The 20,504-nt window shown below is 39.7% G+C and overlaps 1 protein-coding gene across 1 annotated transcript in view; it reads right to left on the bottom strand.

The window, feature by feature from the left end:
* BMPR2 (bone morphogenetic protein receptor type 2) overlaps positions 1-20,504 on the bottom strand; it is a 104,793-nt gene that overhangs the window by 24,686 nt on the left and 59,603 nt on the right. Inside the window, exon 4 of the mRNA XM_064717655.1 lies at positions 496-606. Coding sequence (XP_064573725.1) covers positions 496-606 — 111 coding nt within the window. The remainder of the gene's footprint in view (positions 1-495; positions 607-20,504) is intronic.

Raw genomic sequence — 20,504 nt, 5'->3', positions numbered from 1 at the left:
TCAGCCAGTTTCCTTTCTGGACATGCTCCAAGTGAAAAAAATGCAACTTACCTGGGACCAGGCAGAATTACATATTGTAGGCAAGGATGAAATAAGTAAAAAGAAGTCCTGTAAAATCTTCTCAAAGTCAGCAAAATGAGCAGTGAAGGTGCTGATAAGCCACAAACTACAGATATCTGCTACACAACTATTTTGATAATTCAAAGTCACTGGCAATAACTATAAAGCATGTTCACCACCTCACTTAAGCTGCGCTGAGCAGAGGATTTGTAGAAGAAAAATGGGTCCCAAAATGCCAGCTTAGAGAAGCCATAACTCTCTCCAAACTGTTATAAAAGGAATATCACTATAAAATGTCAGAGAGGAGAAAGGGGAGCAGCATTATGTACAAGCATATAACAGGACTGGGGAGAACAGAAGACCTAAGTATAGCTCTGAGCAATAGCCAAACAAACAATGGAAAAAAACAAAGCCAAAAATATTGTCAAGCCCTACCTGCAAGCATCCTGTATCCAAAGAACAGAGCAGCTATGAGAACAGCCAGTACAGACACAGATGCCAGGGCAATAACGATGGTCTCATCTCGATGAAAAGAATGAGAAGAATCTGAAAGCAAACAAGATGAGGACTCTTTAATTGTAAATTTGAAAGAATCAACACTATAAAACATGTAATTGTTATTACAACAATGAGAAGAAAAATGTACTCTGGATTGTCAAACATGCCACATCCTTTTCCCCTCAACATCTAGGGATGGCAGAAGAGCTGATCAGCCCAAAGCCAGCTGGGCACACATCCATCAGCAGCCTGGCCCAGGCTTCCCTTGCCCTGCAGCGAGAGGCACTGACAGCAGAAAGGGATTCTTCTTTCTATCTGGCAAAGTTCAGCACAGCCATACAAGGCCAAGCTGATGCAGCTCTCATCTGTTATCTGTGCCTTAATCCACTTTCCTGGTATGAATCAGGTTTGTCACCTTTACAAGGTTTTTTTGTTGTTTTTCCCAGGACAAAAATCTCAGTTTGCAAACTGGGCTGCAAATATGATGAAAATTGAATGTTTCACATTCACTCAAATACCTAAAACATACATAAGTCCACTTAAGCAAATATTTCAAAATACTTGGGGGTTTTGATTTGTCTAAATACTCAGATAATTTTTGGCATAATTCTTAATACACAAACAGGCAGAAGTATCTCTACAGACTGAAGCAGGAAACCTGAAACAAAAATAAAACACTAAACAAAATTAAATGAAACTAGTCTTATTGAGTCTGTTGTAAAATATAATTTGACTTTTTGTCAAAATGAGTTTCTTGCTTTTTCAGGTTTTCTTGGTTGGGTTTTTTATTTTCCCAGAGAGCAAAAAAGATTCTCTGAAAACATTTGTTAGTGCCTTGAAATGTTTCTCCATGTCAGAGTCCAGTCTTGCTTCTTGCAGGCATATAAAAATCCAGCCACTTTAATACAAAACATTATTAGTGCAGATACTCTTCTGGTGTCAGAATCACTGGAATGTGGCGCTACAAGACCTCATTTACTTTGGCTTCAAAACCAAGTTTGGGAACTATGTTTAAACATGTCTTACATACTGCAAAAAGTACTCCTTAAAAGACTGTAATGAGACCTAACTAGGCTAAAACCACAAAATATAAAATGCACACAAGACTTAAACATTGAATAAACTCTTAGGTGAGACTGAAATACAATTTATCCCAATCTATACTAGCTGAATAAACTGACAAATTCACTTTTCTTGGATTGCATTTAAAAGAAATTCAACATTATTCACTACTTCATATTCCCAGTATGGACATACACAAGAGAACCACGTAAGAGGGAAAAGCAAATTTAAAAGACAACAACTGTCCTTTTTACATAACCACAACAGTAAGGGGAAATAATGAAAAGCTGGTAAAATAGAATGCCAGAGAGAATTTCAGCTGCGACAGAAGTATGTGAAAAATCACCTATCAAAACCAACACACAGCTCATATCTGATACTCCCCTTAAATAAAACAGAGCTTGTGATAAATCACAATACCATCAAATTTAAATTTGTTCTGTCAAAAGAAATACCATCACTACTGGTTTTGGTAAAATAACTTTCACCATGAAAATAAGATACTGGCATAGAACACTAATGTGTAATATGAGCTGTGACTTCTGTAGTGAGGAGATGAAAAGATACACATTACAATTGTCATCTAAATTGTGTATTCAAAGCACAGGCATGCATATATATTGAAAGCCACAACATCATAAAGGAAACTGTTACATTATACAAAGCTATATGAGACGTGACACAAGTGCAGGCAGATGAGTAACTGCTGGCAGGGAAATGGTAGTTTTGACTTTCATATTTTTATGAATGAAATTTACATTTTATTGGGTTATCTTTTAAAACATATATTAAATGTGGAGGGTTTTGCATCAGTTCAAGACAGTGCCTAGCACATACTAAGGAGCAGCAGGTTTGCAGAGACTGACCCTTTGGTTATAATCCCAGCTGTATTTTCCTTGCCTGCACAACTAGAGCACAGCCATTTGCTACCTTCCCACTGCCAAATAACCAGCAATCATTTCCCTCATGGTTTGCCAAATGATATCTGGTGCTCGAGTTTGATTGCTCTTCTTTAGTTTTCTGTATAATCAAAGGCTTAACAACATGCCTCTATCAGGAGGGCCCTCCTCTACCCTAGAAAGGATTTTGCTGTTCAAGGGCATGCTGAGCAACGCGTTCTTCCACAGCTCTGGCTGCCTTGGCACACTCCCCTTAGAAGCCTGTGAATGTTGACATTCTGCAGGCTGAAGAGATACCAGAAAATCTCAAGACAGCATTTTGCTCCCATCAGCAGCTGAAAAACACACAGAGAAAAAGGAAAATTTCTCTCTCCTTCCTTGATGGACCATCCCTTCTGCAGCCTTTTTCTGTTTAGTGGGTGGCTGTGCAGCCACCAGGTAACCTCACAGACCTCACTGGCCTTCCAGAGGAAAGAATGCTTTAATTTTTTTTTAAGGAGAGTTGTTTCATAAGAATTTTAGATTGGCATATCTTGAACTAATTTTCAATTCTTACAAATATTTAAAAATAAATCTGTCAACATTCCAATAGCCAAATCAGTCCTATAGTGCAAGTTACTACTGTCAGGATGATGAGCAATAATAATAAATTTAAGAATAAATACAAGTTTCTTAGTAAGGGTAAGTGAGCATCTCAATGGAGTGACAACATGCAGCTCAAAACAGCATGAGTGAGTAAAGTGTTGTGTGTGACAGCCAGTCCTTTCCCAGCAAGGACAACTTCACTATCTTTTGCTTGTAAATCTACACCAAAAGGAAAGCACAAAAACCCCGCCATGACAAAAGGCCCAGACAGCTCCAATGCCTCCCTCACCCACAAAAGTGTTATTTCTATCAACCCTCTACCTGCTTTGTAAAACAATTACTTTGGATGCTGTCAGATTATCAATCTTTCTTAAACAGAACAAAAAGGATATGTCACTTATCAACCCAGTTTCAAAACCTTCCAAAACTTAACAGAACTTTAATTAACTCACTGTTTTTATTAATCCTTGTCTGGATATATTTAATCTTTAGTCTTTAAATGTCTAGCTAAGAACCATACAGGACCTCTGAAGGCACATGGAGAGGTTCACATCTGCTCTTTTATATACTTCTAAGTAATAATTCATACAAGTTTTTTATATGCGTACGCACAAGAGTCATGTTTCTCTTGGTATTATTTGGAGATATGTTTTAACTAACTCACCAAAAGACACATCAGTGTAGGTCAATAAAAGTAATCACTAACCTTTAAGCAAGGCACTTCTAAAATAAGGATGTGAAATGCACAAGTATAGAAGTTCCTTTTCATGCTTTTGCCCATGAACTCATGGTCTGGGTGAAAACAACCATGACTCATTGTGATTGGGACATTCATTATGAAAGGTATGATTTGATATTACATTTTCCTGAATTAACATTTGGTTGGTCTTCAACTGTTGACAACCCCTCCCTCAAATCAGTGGATTCTGCTTTTCAAGTTTATTTACAGGACCAGACACTTGCCCGACAGCTTCAGTATTTCTTCATCATGTCATTGCACAAACTGACTTTAAACATGTCTAACAACCACTCAATAATCTCATTTGAGTTTTTTGAATCATTACTAATATTTGGGTACACAGTGACAAATATCAACTGATTCAAAAACACTGTTTTCAAATCTCAGACTGGGAGTGCTGGTATCTCAGTATTATTTCCAAAACAATGTACTGCATAAAAAAAGCAATGCCATAAAGGGCAGAATTAGCTGCAGACTCTAGACAATCCAATAATTAAGGAGTTGGCTGCTGAACTAAATTCTACCTGCAGTTGTACACAGAAGATCTTGTCAGAGCTTTCTCCTATTTATGTTACTGTAACTGAAAGGAAGGCCAATGAAGGCGCTTGTTTCACTGCTACTTGTTACTGAGGCTTTTATTTCCAACTTCAGCTTAGGCTCCCTCATCTACACCAAATGTGCCACAACAAAAAATTGAAACCAACAGAAACTGCTGTAAGGCCCAAACAACCTTAAAAGCCAATTTCTTACCCCACTTGAACGGGAAGGGGAGCACTGCTCACAGATCTACTGACTCTACAAGCAGCAGTGCAGAGATTCCATGGGGAAGGCACCCAGCATGTACACACTTCTGTCTTGGAACATTTTACCAGTAATTCTTACAGTCTACCAAGTCTAGCAATCCCATCACAAAGAAATATCACAGCAGACAGTGTAATTTTTTTTTTTTAAGTAAGAAAAAGAAACAAAGCACAACTCATCAAAACAGAAGGACAACCTCCTTCTGGCTGGGGAGCAGCTGGTAACCAACAAGCCACCATTCCCAGAAGTGTCCTGACCTCATCATCAATAAAGGGCTTGTTTTCAGGTTCCAAAACCCGAGTACAACAGCTCCTGTGTATGGAGAAGGTACACACAAATAATTGGGAATGAATTTCAGAGCAAACCATGAAGAGGAATGCTTCCAGTATTCAGTTAGAAGTGAGTCATCTGGCTGAACCCAGCCCTGCTCTTGGGACACTCCCTGCAGGCACTTCTACCACATGAAGCATTTCTCTCCCTTTTCTCAGACATGACTGCCATAACATTTTCCAAGCACTTATACAGTATCTTTGATGAATTGAGGTTTTTGGATTAAGCTTCCACACTACCACACATGGAAGCTGTCAAACTGCAGCCTTCCTAACCTTCCCCAGGAATGGCATACAATGAAGAATGCTGCCAGTGCTAATGGCATCAGGAAGAACAATGTTTTTTCTTCAAAGTAACTTTTCCATTATAAACATAAGCTTGTAATATTAATTAATGCAAAAGTATTCCAACTGTGCCTATGCTTGAAAAAACTTTTTTTCTCTCTAATTTAACTTTCAAAAATTAAAGCCTCTTTTGCAGGCTTTCTGTTTCCATAATTTAAAATCAGCATTTATCCTATGACCAAAGAAAGTTGTGAGAAATGAGAGAAAACTGAGGCAGGTAACAAGAGCCAATGGCAAATGAGTCTGTAAACATACAGAACACTCCTTCCTGGGAGCCAGAAAGGGGATGCACCATTCTTCTATCTTCCCTCCCCTTCAGCAAATACTGTGAGACCTGCAGACAGGAGGCTGCTTTGGAAAAAGCACCAACCAAACCACCACTGCCAACACCACAGCATCAGGTCAAGCACCCACATCTGTGCTCTTGGAGAAACATTCCAGCCTGGATGATGAACTGTGAGGAAGCCGGGCAAGTTCTCATATTTCCTATTTCACCATTCAACACACTGTTTCCCCAGTACTATTACTGAAATGAGAGGGTATGAAGCAAATGGAATGGGAAATGAGGAGAAGGGAGGACAGTGTCTTCCCTATGGCAGCTGAAAGCTGTCCAGAAATCTTCTCTCTAACCCTACACCAAAGGTGCTACACTGCAATGGCCAGAGATCTGCCTGGGACACCAGAGAGGTCACAATTACAATGAGACATCTAAAGACAGCCATGGGAAGAGGCACTAAGTAGAAACCAAATTGAAAAACTAGGAATCCCAAGGGGGAAATTCTGATTGTGTAATAAAAGGCTGTATCCCAACACAAACACACAAAAGGATATGGCCTTGAAGCTGTGCAAGCAATGACATTGTTTCCTTCTAATATCTGAATATGAAACCTTGGGCTTTGGAATGCTGTTTCAATGCTATATATTTACATGATGGTGATCGTATAATAAAGGGCATTTGCACATAAATTTCCACCAGATCTCTATATTGCTATTAAAGCTTTTCATTCCATTTTCAGAAATCTGCCTGCTCTTCATGTAAATGACTCACAGCTGTGTATCTGCCACACACTAGTAAATAATTCTAGAAAATATATGTGTGTATTTAAGTTTAGAGAGGCATTGTATAAAAACATTTTAGACAAACATACAATTATTCTATATAATCGAAACCAGTTTTAAAAGTAATTACCTATGTTCCACAGAATTTCTGGTAGCTATGTATCAAAAGCGAAGTGATCTTAAAGCCAATCGGTACCAAAATATTAACACTTAATTACTTTGCCATATCACACATAAGTAGCAACATTAGTCTTAACAAATAAGGAAAACACCATCCTTGAACCCTCACAGCACAACAGTGACATCTGATTGTTCAAAACAACTACAGCTGTATGGACTCTGATCAAAGCCAGTAAAATTACACAGGGATTCAAAAGATCTGCCCATACAGATCACTTTAAAAAGAAGCAGTGTCTTCACGCCATCCTCCAACTATTTCTTTGATGTGATAGATTCAATATGTTCATAGCCAATCTGGTGCACAAGTTGCTCTTCCATGAAGGAATCTCAGTGATAGTGAGGATGAGATCAGAAGGAAGAGGGACAGCTTTTGGTTCTGTCACCAGCACAGTGTGAGATGGAGGCTGCAGGGTGGGGGCAATGTGGACCTCAGCTGCAGATAACTGCAAATATGCTCTGCACATCAGAAAGAGGCCTTTCAAGTATATTTAATTCAACTTGCTTCTAAAGTCACATTTCTTTTCACAGTAGTCCTGCACAATTTTCATGACATTGATAAGATCTTGATCCTTTGAAAAAACATAAAATTAGCAATCTTTTCCAAGGGCTTACAGACCTCAATTACAATCTGTTTATCTGTTTTGTCTACGCAAAGCTTGGATCAAACGTGTCCTCAGAATTCTCCACAACTAGTAAAACATGCATCCCTTACTGTATTCTAGCAGCACATTCCAACCAAACAAAAACACATCACAAGGTCTTTTTTCCTCTCCTCCTTTCTGCACAGTAATCAACATTTCTTTCTGACCAAGTGACCATTGCTTCATTCCTGATCCACTGTCCTGCAGCAAGAGAGTACAGTCTTCATAACATTAGAGCAAATGACAAGAAAGCCTCTGATAAAAGCACTGTGTCAGAACAACCCAAGCTGTTTTATGTAAATCCTAAGTTCATTCAGTGCAGGGGACAAAACATGTAAGGGGGGGAAAAAGTACAAATTTTTTACAAAAAATGTTAGTAGCCTTTTCTATTGAATCTATGTATAGCTGAGAATGATGAAAGGAAAAAATAGCATTTCCTAACAACTTCTGCTATTGACTTAAGCTTTTACAGATGCATGTTTTAAAACAACTATTACCCTAATTCTGTTTTATGAACCCATGTATAAGAGGTAAGGTTGCATCTTTCTGTAAGCATTTGACAAATTATTAATAAAATTAAGATCCATGTCCAAATTTTGTAGTAGGACTACAAAATGTTATCAACATGACCATCTTCAATACTTGAACCAAAGTTAAAGTAAGGAACTACTCTTTCACATAAAATTTTGGAGGCACTTGAAGGCACAATGAAGTCAGCAATATAACTTCTATGGAAGCACAGTGCACACGCAGATGGAAAACACAATGGGAACTGTATTTTTTGTGGGAGATGGTGCAACACTCTTTAACAAAATAATCCTGCCAATCCATAACCCTGAGGCAGTTTTCTTTCATAACTGAAAATGGATGTTTTCCCTGGATTTAACAGCAAGTCTCTGGTTTCTAGTCTATTGGCTTAGATGAAACAGATAATTTGCACTTGCTTCCAATCATTACAGTGTTTGAAGAAAAGATTTAAACAGTCACAAATATGTTTCCACTTTGCACGCAGCATCATCATATTTGACTGATTTTAACTTTTATATAAAATTTTATAAACTTATTGTCATAAGGTGCCCTTTCTGACAATCTTTTCATATTTTTCTCCAATCGGGAGAGCTAAAATTTTAATGCACTTTTCACATAATCACATCACTGTGTGGAACCTGGATGTCAGAAAGCACCAGTCTCTCATGAGATTTGCAGTAACATCAAAACCTGGCACTCATGCATCGCAGATCCATCTGCCTCCTCAGTGAATGCCTCAAAACATCATACAGCTTGGGCTGTAAAATTTATTTCCCATAATGTGCTCCAGAGGAATCCTGCTATAGCTGGAAGTCAGTCATCCGTGGTGGCAGAGTTTCAGCAGGCAGATCTCTCTTCAAAAATCTGCTGCTGGAAAATGTAATTTGAATGTAAGCTTGGTCTCTAAAAGCCCTCCTCTGTCCTTCTCTGGTGTACTGGCTGCCACCAAGCACCCAATCTGGAGGTTTTTTTGATGCTGAAGATTGCCATGATACATCAAAATCAAAAATGAAGCAAGAGTGGTAATGTCTTTGGCAGGAGAGTGGGTTATGAAATCCCTAAGTGCTCTTTCTTTGATGACTAGATACAGAGAGGTGAATTAGCAGCTTGTCACATGTGTGCAGAAAAAATTAATGAGTTCATCAAAACCCAACAAAACTTCTCTTCCTGCCTTTTCTTCTGGGAGTTCAGAGATCTTCAGTATAATTTATAACACTACTGAATAGAACCTTATAATCATCATGTATGTAAAATAAATAGCACTCCTAACACATAACTAAATCTAGGTTATTCTTTCTGAAGTTCCCTATATAGCAATAAATATTTGATTACTAGAGAGATAAAAGAAGTATCTTGCTTCTATAGTCAAACTGTTTTTGAGTGCACCTCAACCTTACCTTCAAGCTAAATGGAAAACTAATGAGAGCACTTAACAACATGCTGGGGATATCTTCCATATTGAAACAAAAGTAAAAAAAATGTTTTTTAATAAAAAGGCTGAAAATAACATTTACATTATCCACTTATATTCATCTTGGACCAACAGGACTTCCTGCTTATCAAACCAAATGGTAACACCAGCTTTAACATATGGCACACTTCCAGCCTCTGCAATGCACTGGATCAAAAACTACATGTGCTGCAATGGAAAAAAATGAGCGCTTCAGAAAGCCTCTTTAAAGATATTTGAAGTTATTTTAATTCCAACAGGCTGAATAGCCACATATTCCATGTCTGTAATGCTCCCAGGCACCAAAAATAGAGCCCAAAAAATTACATCAAAACACTGAAACGCCTGTTTTTGTACGGATGAGCTACCAGCCAACCCGTCAGACCCTTCAGGAAAGGCAGCTCAGAGCCCTGGTGCTGCATTTTTCACGTCTGCAGGAGCGCTGAAGGCCAGCAGCGCTGTCTGCCCGGCACTCGGGCTCCCCCGCCCCGAGAGCCAGCCGGGCCCCGCCGGCACCCCCCGCTCGGCGGGCAGGGAGGCGGGGCCGGCAGGGCGGGACGCTGGGCCTGCCCCAGCAGGTTCCAGCCGGGCACACCCGAGGGACGGGCAGCGCCTCCGTTCCCAGGCACGGCCGGAGCGGGGCTGCTGCTCCCGCGTGGGCAGGGACGGGAGCACTGCGGCCTGGCAGCACCGCTGCACACCTCCCCTCACCGCCTTCCAGCAACAGCTCTCCTCTCTTGTCAACCTTAGCAACGGCAATGAAGAATGAACTGGTTTTATTAAAAGACATGATTGTACAGGGTGTTTATTCCAAAACATTTCCCTAAGCATGCAATGAAATCTGAATTATAGCACAATTTTAGGCGGCCAACCTGTTTCAAGTAGAAGCCCAAGATCAATACAAACAGGGTAAGAACGAGTTCTGACAAAATCTTTCCTTATACGATTGGTTTATGTCCTGGTATTCCAGATGTAATACCCTAAATCAGCTTAATATTGTAATCCTCAAGTGTAATCCTCAAGTGTAGCAAGTATTATAGTACTAAAACTTAACTTCTCCTACTCTCTTGAATTCAGGAACATATTTCTGTACTTCTAGTACAACTCTGTAGAGCGTACATTCTTATACATAACAGGTTTTGTAAATTTAAATTTGAAGGCCTACACTACAAAGTTGTGAGTTAAACCTGTCTGATATTTTAGAAACATTCACACTTAGTAAAAGATTGTTTTGTCTGGCTAATACAAATTCAGACAATGCCTGTATTTTGCCAAAAGGTACACATCTGCTCTAGCTCTTGCTATCATGGTTTAGAAGGAGAATGTAACATGAATGCACACGTCCTGTTTTCCCATTAATCCTACCTACTGACTCTCTTATTTTCCCCAATCATCATCTCTACCTGGCCATATTCTAACTTTAGCAAATGCTTTTTCTAGGACTGGAAAAATATTTTTGAAGTCTTCCATAATTTTAAGATTAAAATAACCATTACATTTCTCTGTACTCTAGCATCGTACTGGTTGGTAGTACCAGGTATGTCCCAGATGAAATGGTTATTAGAAGGAACTGAGTGATGAAGCGGAAAGTTGGGATCAGACAGAATTCCCCCTCCTGCCTCTCTCCAGGGCACCTGCAGAACATGTGAACAGCATCTCCCCTTCTCTTCCCCAGGACCACTGGCAGTCTCACTCAGTCTGCATCAGTGCCTCAGAGTCTCAGCCCTGTTCCTCACTCGGTCCCACCCAGCACGGGCCATCCCTGAGGACACTGCTCGCCCTGTGTCCCTGCTGGCGAGCAGAGAAGGGTGGCAGAGCAGCTGAACCTCTCCTGGTTCCTGCTGAAAGCCACCTCTCCTTCCCAGCTGAGAGGCCTTAGCAAGGGCTGTTTCCTTCTACTTCCTTGCTTAGATGGGGATTCAGATGGTTTCCGGGCAGGAAGAGCCTCCCTCTCAGAGATACTGCACAGATAGGAGATGCAGCTATTTGGGGACATCCTCAAGCAGAAGGAAACAAAGGACAGAAAAGGCTGTAGGAACCTGACAAACCCGTGAGGAGGAGGCAGTGGCAGAGCCAGCATGTGGCACGGCAGGAGCTGACACAGTGAGAGGCCCAGAGAGAAGAAAGGCTTTAACCTCCCGAGGACCCCAGCAAAATCAATAACCTCCTGTGCCACACAGCTTCTGCTTCCAAGGCACCAGCTGCAGTGACCTTCTTCAAACAGAAAACTGCATCTTGTATGAGGGCACACAAGTGCACCTTAGATATGTGTAAATGCATTTTCTTTTCCTAAAGGAAAGAAAAAATGTCCAGAACTTGAAATATAAAACAAAGAGAAACTTAGATTGTGTTTCTGGCTCTGACACAGAACAGCCTGATCTTAGATAGGTTACTTTGCTTCTTAGTGCTTTATGTTAGCTAGTTATATAATGGGGAAAACAGTACCTCCCGTAACTTCAAAGGTTATTCTGATTACTTTAAAATAGCATGAAGATGAAAAAGGCAATAATGATAAATAGCAATCCTTAGTTTGCACTTATGCAAAATCCCTCTACAGATCTAAGTGCTTGATTTCAGATGAAATACAGACACCGTTTGATGTTCAGCTCTTGCAGCACAAGTGCCAGCTCAGGCATCCCTTGCCTCCTACTCCCAGGTGCTGTTCCAGCCCAGCAGTGCCCAACAGCTGTGCTGCACAGCCACGGCTCTGCTGAGCTCCAGCAGCCAGCAGGGAGGCCATGGGAGGGAGGAAGGACCATATCTGAGGCAACATCCCTGCCAAAATAAATATACATCCATCAAGTACAAAGGCTGGCATCAAAGCTATCAATTTGTGTTACAGCTGACTTCACTTGTATAACATGTTCTGTCTGCCCTACAGTAACAAACTTGTTTCAAACCAGGAATAAATATTTCAACACAAATCTGAATAGGTCATGAGGAGACATTTCATAATCCTATGGAAATGACTTGCAAACGATGTTGGAATCTGCATGATTGCTAGATGAACTTCACAGACTGAATAAAACATATTGAATGATATGGCTTCTGTAACTCTTCTACTTTAAACATATTTTCCATAATAAAAACTTTCTTAAATGAATCCCTGAACTGGTCACAGCATTGAGTATTGGTTTCAGCAGTTTCAATGATGCTGTACAATTAAACTGTAAGTCTAAAACCTTCACAAGACACTTATTTACACAGATACTGTAGAAATTACAATGGAAAAGGGAGCCTTTTAAAAAATGAATATAAAGAAGTCTTCTGTCAATCTAATTTACTCAAATCCTGACCATACCCTGAAATCCTATTAAATGAAAGGCAAAAACCTCAAGTCCCATTAAGCAAGTAGAAATCTTTTTTTGCAAAACAAAAAAACCCAAAATGAAACTTGTGACAGACTCCTTTCTGACAGGTGCTCCTGCTTTAACACATCACAAAATATATGCAGTCATAGGCAAGGTTTCCAAATGGCTCTTCTGGTTCCCAACTGGTCACCATCAAAGCATTTCTACACTTCACTGAAGACACTTTTAACACATCCTAGTTTGGTCACTTGAAATTTAAGACACCCTCAAATGACTAGTCTACATTTAGGAATATGCAACTCTGTAAGCCTCCTCAAAGTGAATATACATAAGCAGGACAAAAATGAGGATTTATGATTGCAAATCAACTCCATGCTTTCACCCTTAACTATAGTTTCATAGCTGGGTTTTTTTTTTTCCTTTTTTTCCTTGCTTATTCCTTCTAACAACTCACAGGTAATCGCACCAGTTATGCCTCTGAGAGGATATTGTCTTATTATTGCTTTAGACAAGAGTTCTGGTTCCCAATCTATCCTTTAAAAAAGGAAATCCAAGTGCTCTGTGAGTTCCATGACACTTACACAACACACTTTCTACTTTTCTTTCTAAGCTGCCATTTCCTGAAAGGTTTCAACACCTGGGAAGGCCTGTCAGGAGCCCAGTCCACTGCAAAAATGTATGAAGTTGTCAAGTACTTGACCACATTTCCACCAAACAATCAAAAGATAGCTCCATTAGAGGTGGAAGCTGATGGCATTTGCAAGAACATACCTGCTTCTCACAAAAACCTGCACCTACCTGTAACTGTTTCATTCCATAAGCATCTAGAAAGCATGGAAAAACCTGCCTTCCAATCTCATTTCAATTTCTCTATCATAACACAGGCTGGCATTGTGCCAACAGCACTTTTGGGAATAAGACATAACCCATTACAGTGATTACAAAGGCAGGGCAAGGAATTCATGTCACACTTCTGGCATCAGATGTGCTAGGCTACTCATCAGCTTTGGCCTAAGCACTATCAATGCCTAAAAAGTGGTAATTTCAATTCTTATACAGGTAGAAAAAACTAGAAAAAGCTCTAAATTTACCTGCTTGTGTCCACCTACCAACTCACGTGTAAGTGTGCAGGCATAAAATGAACATGTGATGAACATTTAGGGGACACACGATCTCAGCTAATCAAATACTTAGTGCTGTGTCCCCTTACACAACAGGAAACTTCTGTTCCACAGCAATCATGGCACAGTAACCACACAGCCAGAGTCTTCTTAAATGCAGGACTGTGCTCACCTCCACTCCCTGCTCTGAGTAGTCTTCTACAGACTATAGTGTTACACACCAGCTCAGTGTAGGTTCAAGCCCAGCAGAGATGGGAGAACCTGCTCAGACTGATATCTTTAGTACTTTATTTCACTTGGTCTATTCTGGAATATCTAGTGAAATCAAGGATTCACAACTTATGAGTTTCCCCTCCCTTAGCAATATTTAATTATTATTAGATATCACAGATATCTAACATTTCAAGACTATTATGAAAATTTTCCCCTCCAAACACTGAAATCTCGAATTAGTTTCAAACCTTTTCCTTGATGCACTCCCTCCCACTGCTCTTACTCACTGTTCTCTTGGTGCCAGGCAGAAGTGTCCCATTTAACCCTCCAAAGCTGGCCAGGGACAGCCTGCACCTCCCTGGGCTCTGTGTGCCCGTGCCAGCCTGAGCAGGGACAGCAGCCCCAGAGTGCCTGGTACAACACTCAGAGGTGTGTAATGCTCCTGCCTGCAGTCTGTACTCATTTCACCCCCACACAGCTCCAGTTTGCTGCAGAGATGCCATGAATGGCTCTGCAGCTGGGAGTGGCTCCCCCAAACCCACTGCGGGGGGCACAGCCCAGCCTCACCTGCAGGTAACCAGGGCAGGATGGGGCTGCTGACCCTGCTGATACAGGCAGAGAAACTCAAGTAACTCTTCAGACTCACTGAAAAAACTTCTCAAAAAAACCAGTTAAAATATTTTCTAAATGTTCATCTGTCACTGATTTCTCTGGCTTTCCATGCCTTAATTTGCAGTAAGTTTTCACCACGTTCTCTCTGCTTTCCCACAGCACTGTGAAACAGCAGAGTCTGGAACTGCATCCAAAGGAAGAACACTGCTCAGTGCAATCCACTGAGGCTCAGCATCATCCATTTTGCCTTAGTCACTGCAATTATATCCTCAGAGAACAGAAATGGAGAAAAACAGAACCACAGTTTGAATACAACCAATTTGTATTTCCTGCAGTTTGAATGTCTACCCTGTCAGGAGTTCATGTTGGTGTGAATGTGGGTATTTTCTCCATGCTTGGGGGTTATTTTGTCTGGTTTTTCTATTGGGGAGCAGGGGGTGGATTTGGGTTTTGCTTCTTTTTGAAGTTTTTATGTGTGTATTATATTGCTTTTCATTTTTTTAAAGAGAAAAACCCCCCAGGTCAAAGGAATACATACATAAAAACTGTGCTTCTGTTTTATTACACTAGTACTTATTTATTGGGGTTTAAAGCTCTATTTCTAGATGCATCACTACTTTTAGAGCAGTTTAATGCTTCAGTAGGAGAAACAGCTACAACCTAGCAAAAATGATCACAAGTGGCTCCATACAGTTGGTTCAGCTGTTTAGAGCACATATCAGCAGTGTATTCCTTCAGACAGACACATCAGCTTGTGAACACATCGACAGAAAGGGCACTGAACCACAACTCAAAGAGAAAAAGAAAGAAGAGAAAAAGAAATATTTTTATTTGGCATAGGGGGGAAAAATACTTTCACTGCTACAGCTCCAACACTTGTATTTCCTGTTCTAGCATTATGAAAGTGAGAAGTGTTTTCACACAGGATGCAAGGATACCTTACACTCTGCTCCAACTATATATAGCTTTAAGTCAATACCAATGTCTGGAACAAGGAATTTTTTTGCTGGACTCAGAAAACACTTAGAGGCCTGCAAGCAGATCCTAAATGAGCCTCATGCCACCATGCCGAGGGAAGGCAAAACTCCAGGCCAAAGTCAAAAGCTGTATAATATCACTCACTGGTACTCCAGAAGCTTTCAAGAAATAATAATGCCAAGAAACATATATGCAGTATTTTGAAAGGCTCAGCCTTTCAAATAAATGCATTAAACTGTAGTGATTAAACATCTGAGTCCACCTCACTGGAATCTCAAAGGAATTTAAAAGAACTGGACCATAAACTCCTATCTCACTGCAATTTGATATTAATGTTTTAGAAAAAGAAGCTCTCACTCACATCTCTCAGAAAATTACAACTCTTTCTACTTCAAAATAAGAGAAAAAAGCTAAAGCACAGATAAAAAAAAAAAAACAAAACCAAAAATAATGGAACATCTTCACACTTCCCTCTTTCAGCACATTCCTTGCCCTTAAAGATTGAATTCCTAACTCCCCCTCTCACACATATCTATACAGCAAATGTTTTTCCATTAATTGATTCTGCATGGAAGTATAGAACACAAACTGAAAGAGAATGAAACTCAGTAAGTTATATTTTAAGGCTAATTAATATATTGATTTCTTTCAAATTAAAACATGTGTTGCAAAACAAAACATCTCATACCCAAAAATAAAACACTGATAAACAAACCAGGTCTTCTGAGAAAGAAATGTATGGACTATCTAAATATGATGTTCGGCTTTTTGAAAGATCAATACCTATTCTGATATTGAAAACATGGAAGCTCAAGTACAAAAAAAAAAATCTGCAGACCTCAAACAGCTGACATGAAAAATGAGATCTACCACAAAATGCAGTCCAAATGAGAATTACAACAAGGCAAAAAAGGTCTCTGTCGCACACAAAAATAGACACAACACTCGGTGTCCTAACTCTAATGCTTATGTATTAGTGTCCATAGCAACACCTCACCATTCATTTTATTTATTAAATACAAGCCAGCAAAAATAATAATAGTGAATGGTATACATCAAAAACTGCTAATTCAATACATAAGGAAGAAAGGAACATTCCCAAACCTATCAGAGAAAGAAAACAAAACTGCAACATGACTAAGAAAAGTAACACCACAAAATACCAAGATAAAATAAAAAGACAAAGAAATACTCAGTATGGGTATACAAAAGTAGTAATGGATTGAGGAACTGTATTCTTTGTAACTTCATTTAGGTCTCTTTGTAACTTTTTCAGGAACTCACCACACCCTAGTCGGACCTATTAGCCACAGAAAGCTTTCTTCATTATACAACCAACACAAATATAAACAGACTTTGGTATCAACTTGAATCCCTGTTTAAGTACAATTATATCCACAGGACTCTTCACCAAGATTTTAGTGAATACACTGCCATCATCTTCCATTTGGACAGCAACAACAGGAGTTATTCCATCTTAGAAAATGCAGCTTTGCAAAAGCCTGCAAGTGGTGTATAATCAGGGGTAACACAACCAGGAGCACAATGATTGTTCTGGCTCCCCTGGATGCTCTAGGAACTCTGCTTTTCAAGCATGAGTGTTCTGTTAGCCAGAAAGCCAAGAGATCACCTCAGGCAACTTCAAAACAACCCTGACATTTCAGTTCTTTAGAAATAATGGAGATATCTATAGCAAGGATGACATATGTCAGGAGCTAGATGCCCAGTTACGAAACTTCACATTGAGAATTCCAGAGTTAGTCACATGTTCACAATCCAAACACTTGAGGCACTTAGCTGATTTGCCATTCACTCTTTTAATGAGGATGTGAGCCTTTCTTTGTAAGGAAAACTAATTTAAAACACTGATCCCCAATATGCATCCACATGCAAAGATTTGGTCTGATATGATGAAAGGATGAAGGAAAAGAGACGATCCATGGCTTCCATCAAGTATAGCTCCTAACCCTTTTTCTACCCCCAACAGAAGGTGGTCCACCAGCACAGCTGAGAAAGAAATCAATCCACAAAGAAGAGTCTCTTAGTGCATGTATACAAAGATAAGCACAGTGTCAAGTTCAGGCTCTGGCTGCAGCACCTGCAAGCCAGATCCAACCCAGCAAGGGCTGCCTGCAGCTTTGCTCCCTGCTTTGGGGGCAATGCTGCCATCTCCACCCACACCCTGCTCTGGAACAGCCTCTGTTCTACAGGAGCCACCTGGCAGCTAACCTACAAAACTCCAGCTCTTTTGTCTAAAAGTAATTCAAGTGTCCTTAGAAACAACATCACACTGTTAAAAACCAAATGCTTTATTTACCTAGAGCTCCTAGGATCGTGCCAGATTGTCATGAGCATCTAACCTCCAGATAGCACACTCTCTCTGAAGATACACTGAATGCTATATCATAAGGGAAGGAGCCAGAAATCAATGTTAAGTAATGCATTGGATTTTCTGGACCACATTATTTTTCAGATAAAGGAAAAAAAATTATCAAAAACAGCTCAATAATGAAACGTGATTAATGACCAAGTTTGAAGGGCCAACATATTTTAAGAGTCTGTCTGGACTTTCAGTCTCCTCTGAGGCATTGTGCAGAGCTACAGCTGCAACTCAGGTAAGACTGAAAAGCAGCTTGGCTAACAGGTTATTCTAAATCAAATGCCAAGAACCTAAAGCTTTCTTTAAAAATTGTATCCATTTCAAAACTATGACAGAGAATCAGATTTTTGTCAGCAAACTAGCACATAGTACAGAAACAAGTGAGGCTTACCGAAAATGTCTAATTAAGGAGCAAGAAAAAGACATGAAAGGTTTTCCATGATCTAAACACTGTTCTACACAGATGAGCCCAATAGCACTGAACACCAAATGACCCAATATTTATAACTGATCTTCTGTTTTGCACTTAACAGCTCCAGTCCCAAGTCTGCCTCTTACTATGCCAGTAGTCTGAGGACAAAGACTATTACTGTGCTGGGCATAGGGCAGGAATTTATTAGTAGCAGCTGGCAACACCTAGCAGTGCTTTATAATCAAACTTCACAGAGCTCTTGTGCCTTTTAATCTTAACTCCATTCATTGCAAAACTGTTCAAGAAAACCAGAGCAGAGCCACGCTAAGATTCCTGAGGAATGCTCTGTGGGTAACACGGCAGGACAAAGGGGGTTGTGAGAAACAGTGTTCACAGCAAGCCCAGCAGCTCCAGGCTGCCCAGGGAGACACAACTGCAGTACTTTGAAGCTAATGCCCTCTGTCAGGAGCTGGAGCCACAGAGCAGCCTGTGCACAGCCATTTCTGCCATTCTGGCTCAGTGCAAAGAGCCTTTAGCATGACAAGACAGGGAAAGCAGGAGATCAACACAGCCAACGTGAAAATAAACATTTGAAAAAGCACAGGGACACAGACAAGCAGAACATCCACAAAACATAAACAGTGTTTCCATTTTGCTTGGCAATGACTTCAATGTACACTATCTTGGCTAATTCAGTCAGTATGCTTTGTTGAGCAGAGTTACCTAAACAAATTTCACAAGTCTTTAAAGGAGAAATGCTTTCACAGAGGTGTAGTCTTAACTCCCACTGAAATATTAAAATTTACAGCACCCATCTTAAAATATTTGAGCAATAGTTACTGAAGCCTATCACCATTGGAAAGCCTGTTAATCTGTGTCACCCAAAAGTGCACTGATATGTCAGTCTGCCTTCCAGAGAGCTCTACTACCTATTTCTCAAATTATCTGTATTAAGTAGCAGCATAGGGTTTGTTTAGAATAATGATGATATGGCATATATGTATTACACTGCATACTGCAGCATGTGAATAAAGACATAAAAAATAGAATACCCTTGTCTACTCTCCACTTTGCCTTGAGATGAGGTGAAACAATTCCTTATCTGGTACCTTTATTATTTACAGTCCAGCTTTCCATTAGAGCAGTCTGAAAGAGTATAATTCCTAGAAGCCTTATCTACTTTTACCTTGTGTCTGTAAGGCATTCACAATAAAGCCCCAACACACACTGTCACAAAAGGTATCAGTTAAAGATGACATTGAATGTATTATACAACACATAAAAGTCTGACAGTACACAGCATTCCCAGTAAATGGAAAGACCATCATTACTATATTTGTATTACCCAAAGATATTTGCAGATCTTTAAAGTCTTAGAAGTGCATAAAACATAAGCAAGTAACTTCCAGCTGAGATGCAAATTAGTGCCTCAGGAGCTGCACATGATAACAGACTGTGAATCACTTATTTACAGATATTGGTTAACTTAAAATGCACGTTTTCACTATTACTGAAGATGGTAAAACCAGCGATTACATTACAAAAAACTTTTGTGTTTCCCTTTTTAATTTTAGATCTTAAATATGAATAAAATATTCACTGTGGAGTACTAGAAACAAGCAGGCTACTTCAAGGGTGACAAAGATGCAGATCAGATAATTGTATCAAATGAATAAGCTAGAAGTTATGCTGACAGGTACTTGAGAAATTGTAATCTCTAAGGACTCAAGAAAAATACATTTAGCCCCCTAAAACAAAGCACAAATACAGATCTAGTACTTAACAAACACACTACACTGCAATGTCAAGAAATAGAAAAAATCCCACCTCGCATCCAAAAAAATTTAGATTCCAGCATATTTTTAAGAGAACTTTGCTGAAGATCCTTGCTCATGGCCTTCCAGGTCCCAATGCACTACTAATTCCTGCAGTTACCTTTCCCAACAAGTGTGCTCCAACAGGAGGCTGACAAGGCAGTAAGGAACATACTCGTAAAAGGAAAAAGTTTTAAGAGAGTGTTTGGGTTTGGGGATATTGGTGTCTTTGTAAAAATAATATTTGAAATGTTTCTGCTTTTTCAAACAAACATGTTTGTTCTTTTAACATGGTTTTCAGCATTTTGTGGGTTTGGTGCATAGCAGAAATTTAAAAACATTTCCAAAACATTTCAATGTCAGTGCAAGTAAAACACTTCAATTTCATCTTCCTGATTAAATGTTTCTGCAAGAGAAAAAATTAACACATACAGTTTTCTGCCTAAGTATGTTTTGCCTTCACAGCTAACATTTCATATGCAAGACT

Source organism: Zonotrichia leucophrys, chromosome 7 (assembly GCF_028769735.1).
Source record: "Zonotrichia leucophrys gambelii isolate GWCS_2022_RI chromosome 7, RI_Zleu_2.0, whole genome shotgun sequence".
Taxonomy (NCBI): Eukaryota; Metazoa; Chordata; class Aves; order Passeriformes; family Passerellidae; genus Zonotrichia; species Zonotrichia leucophrys.
This window is presented reverse-complemented; position numbering and strand designations above follow the sequence as displayed.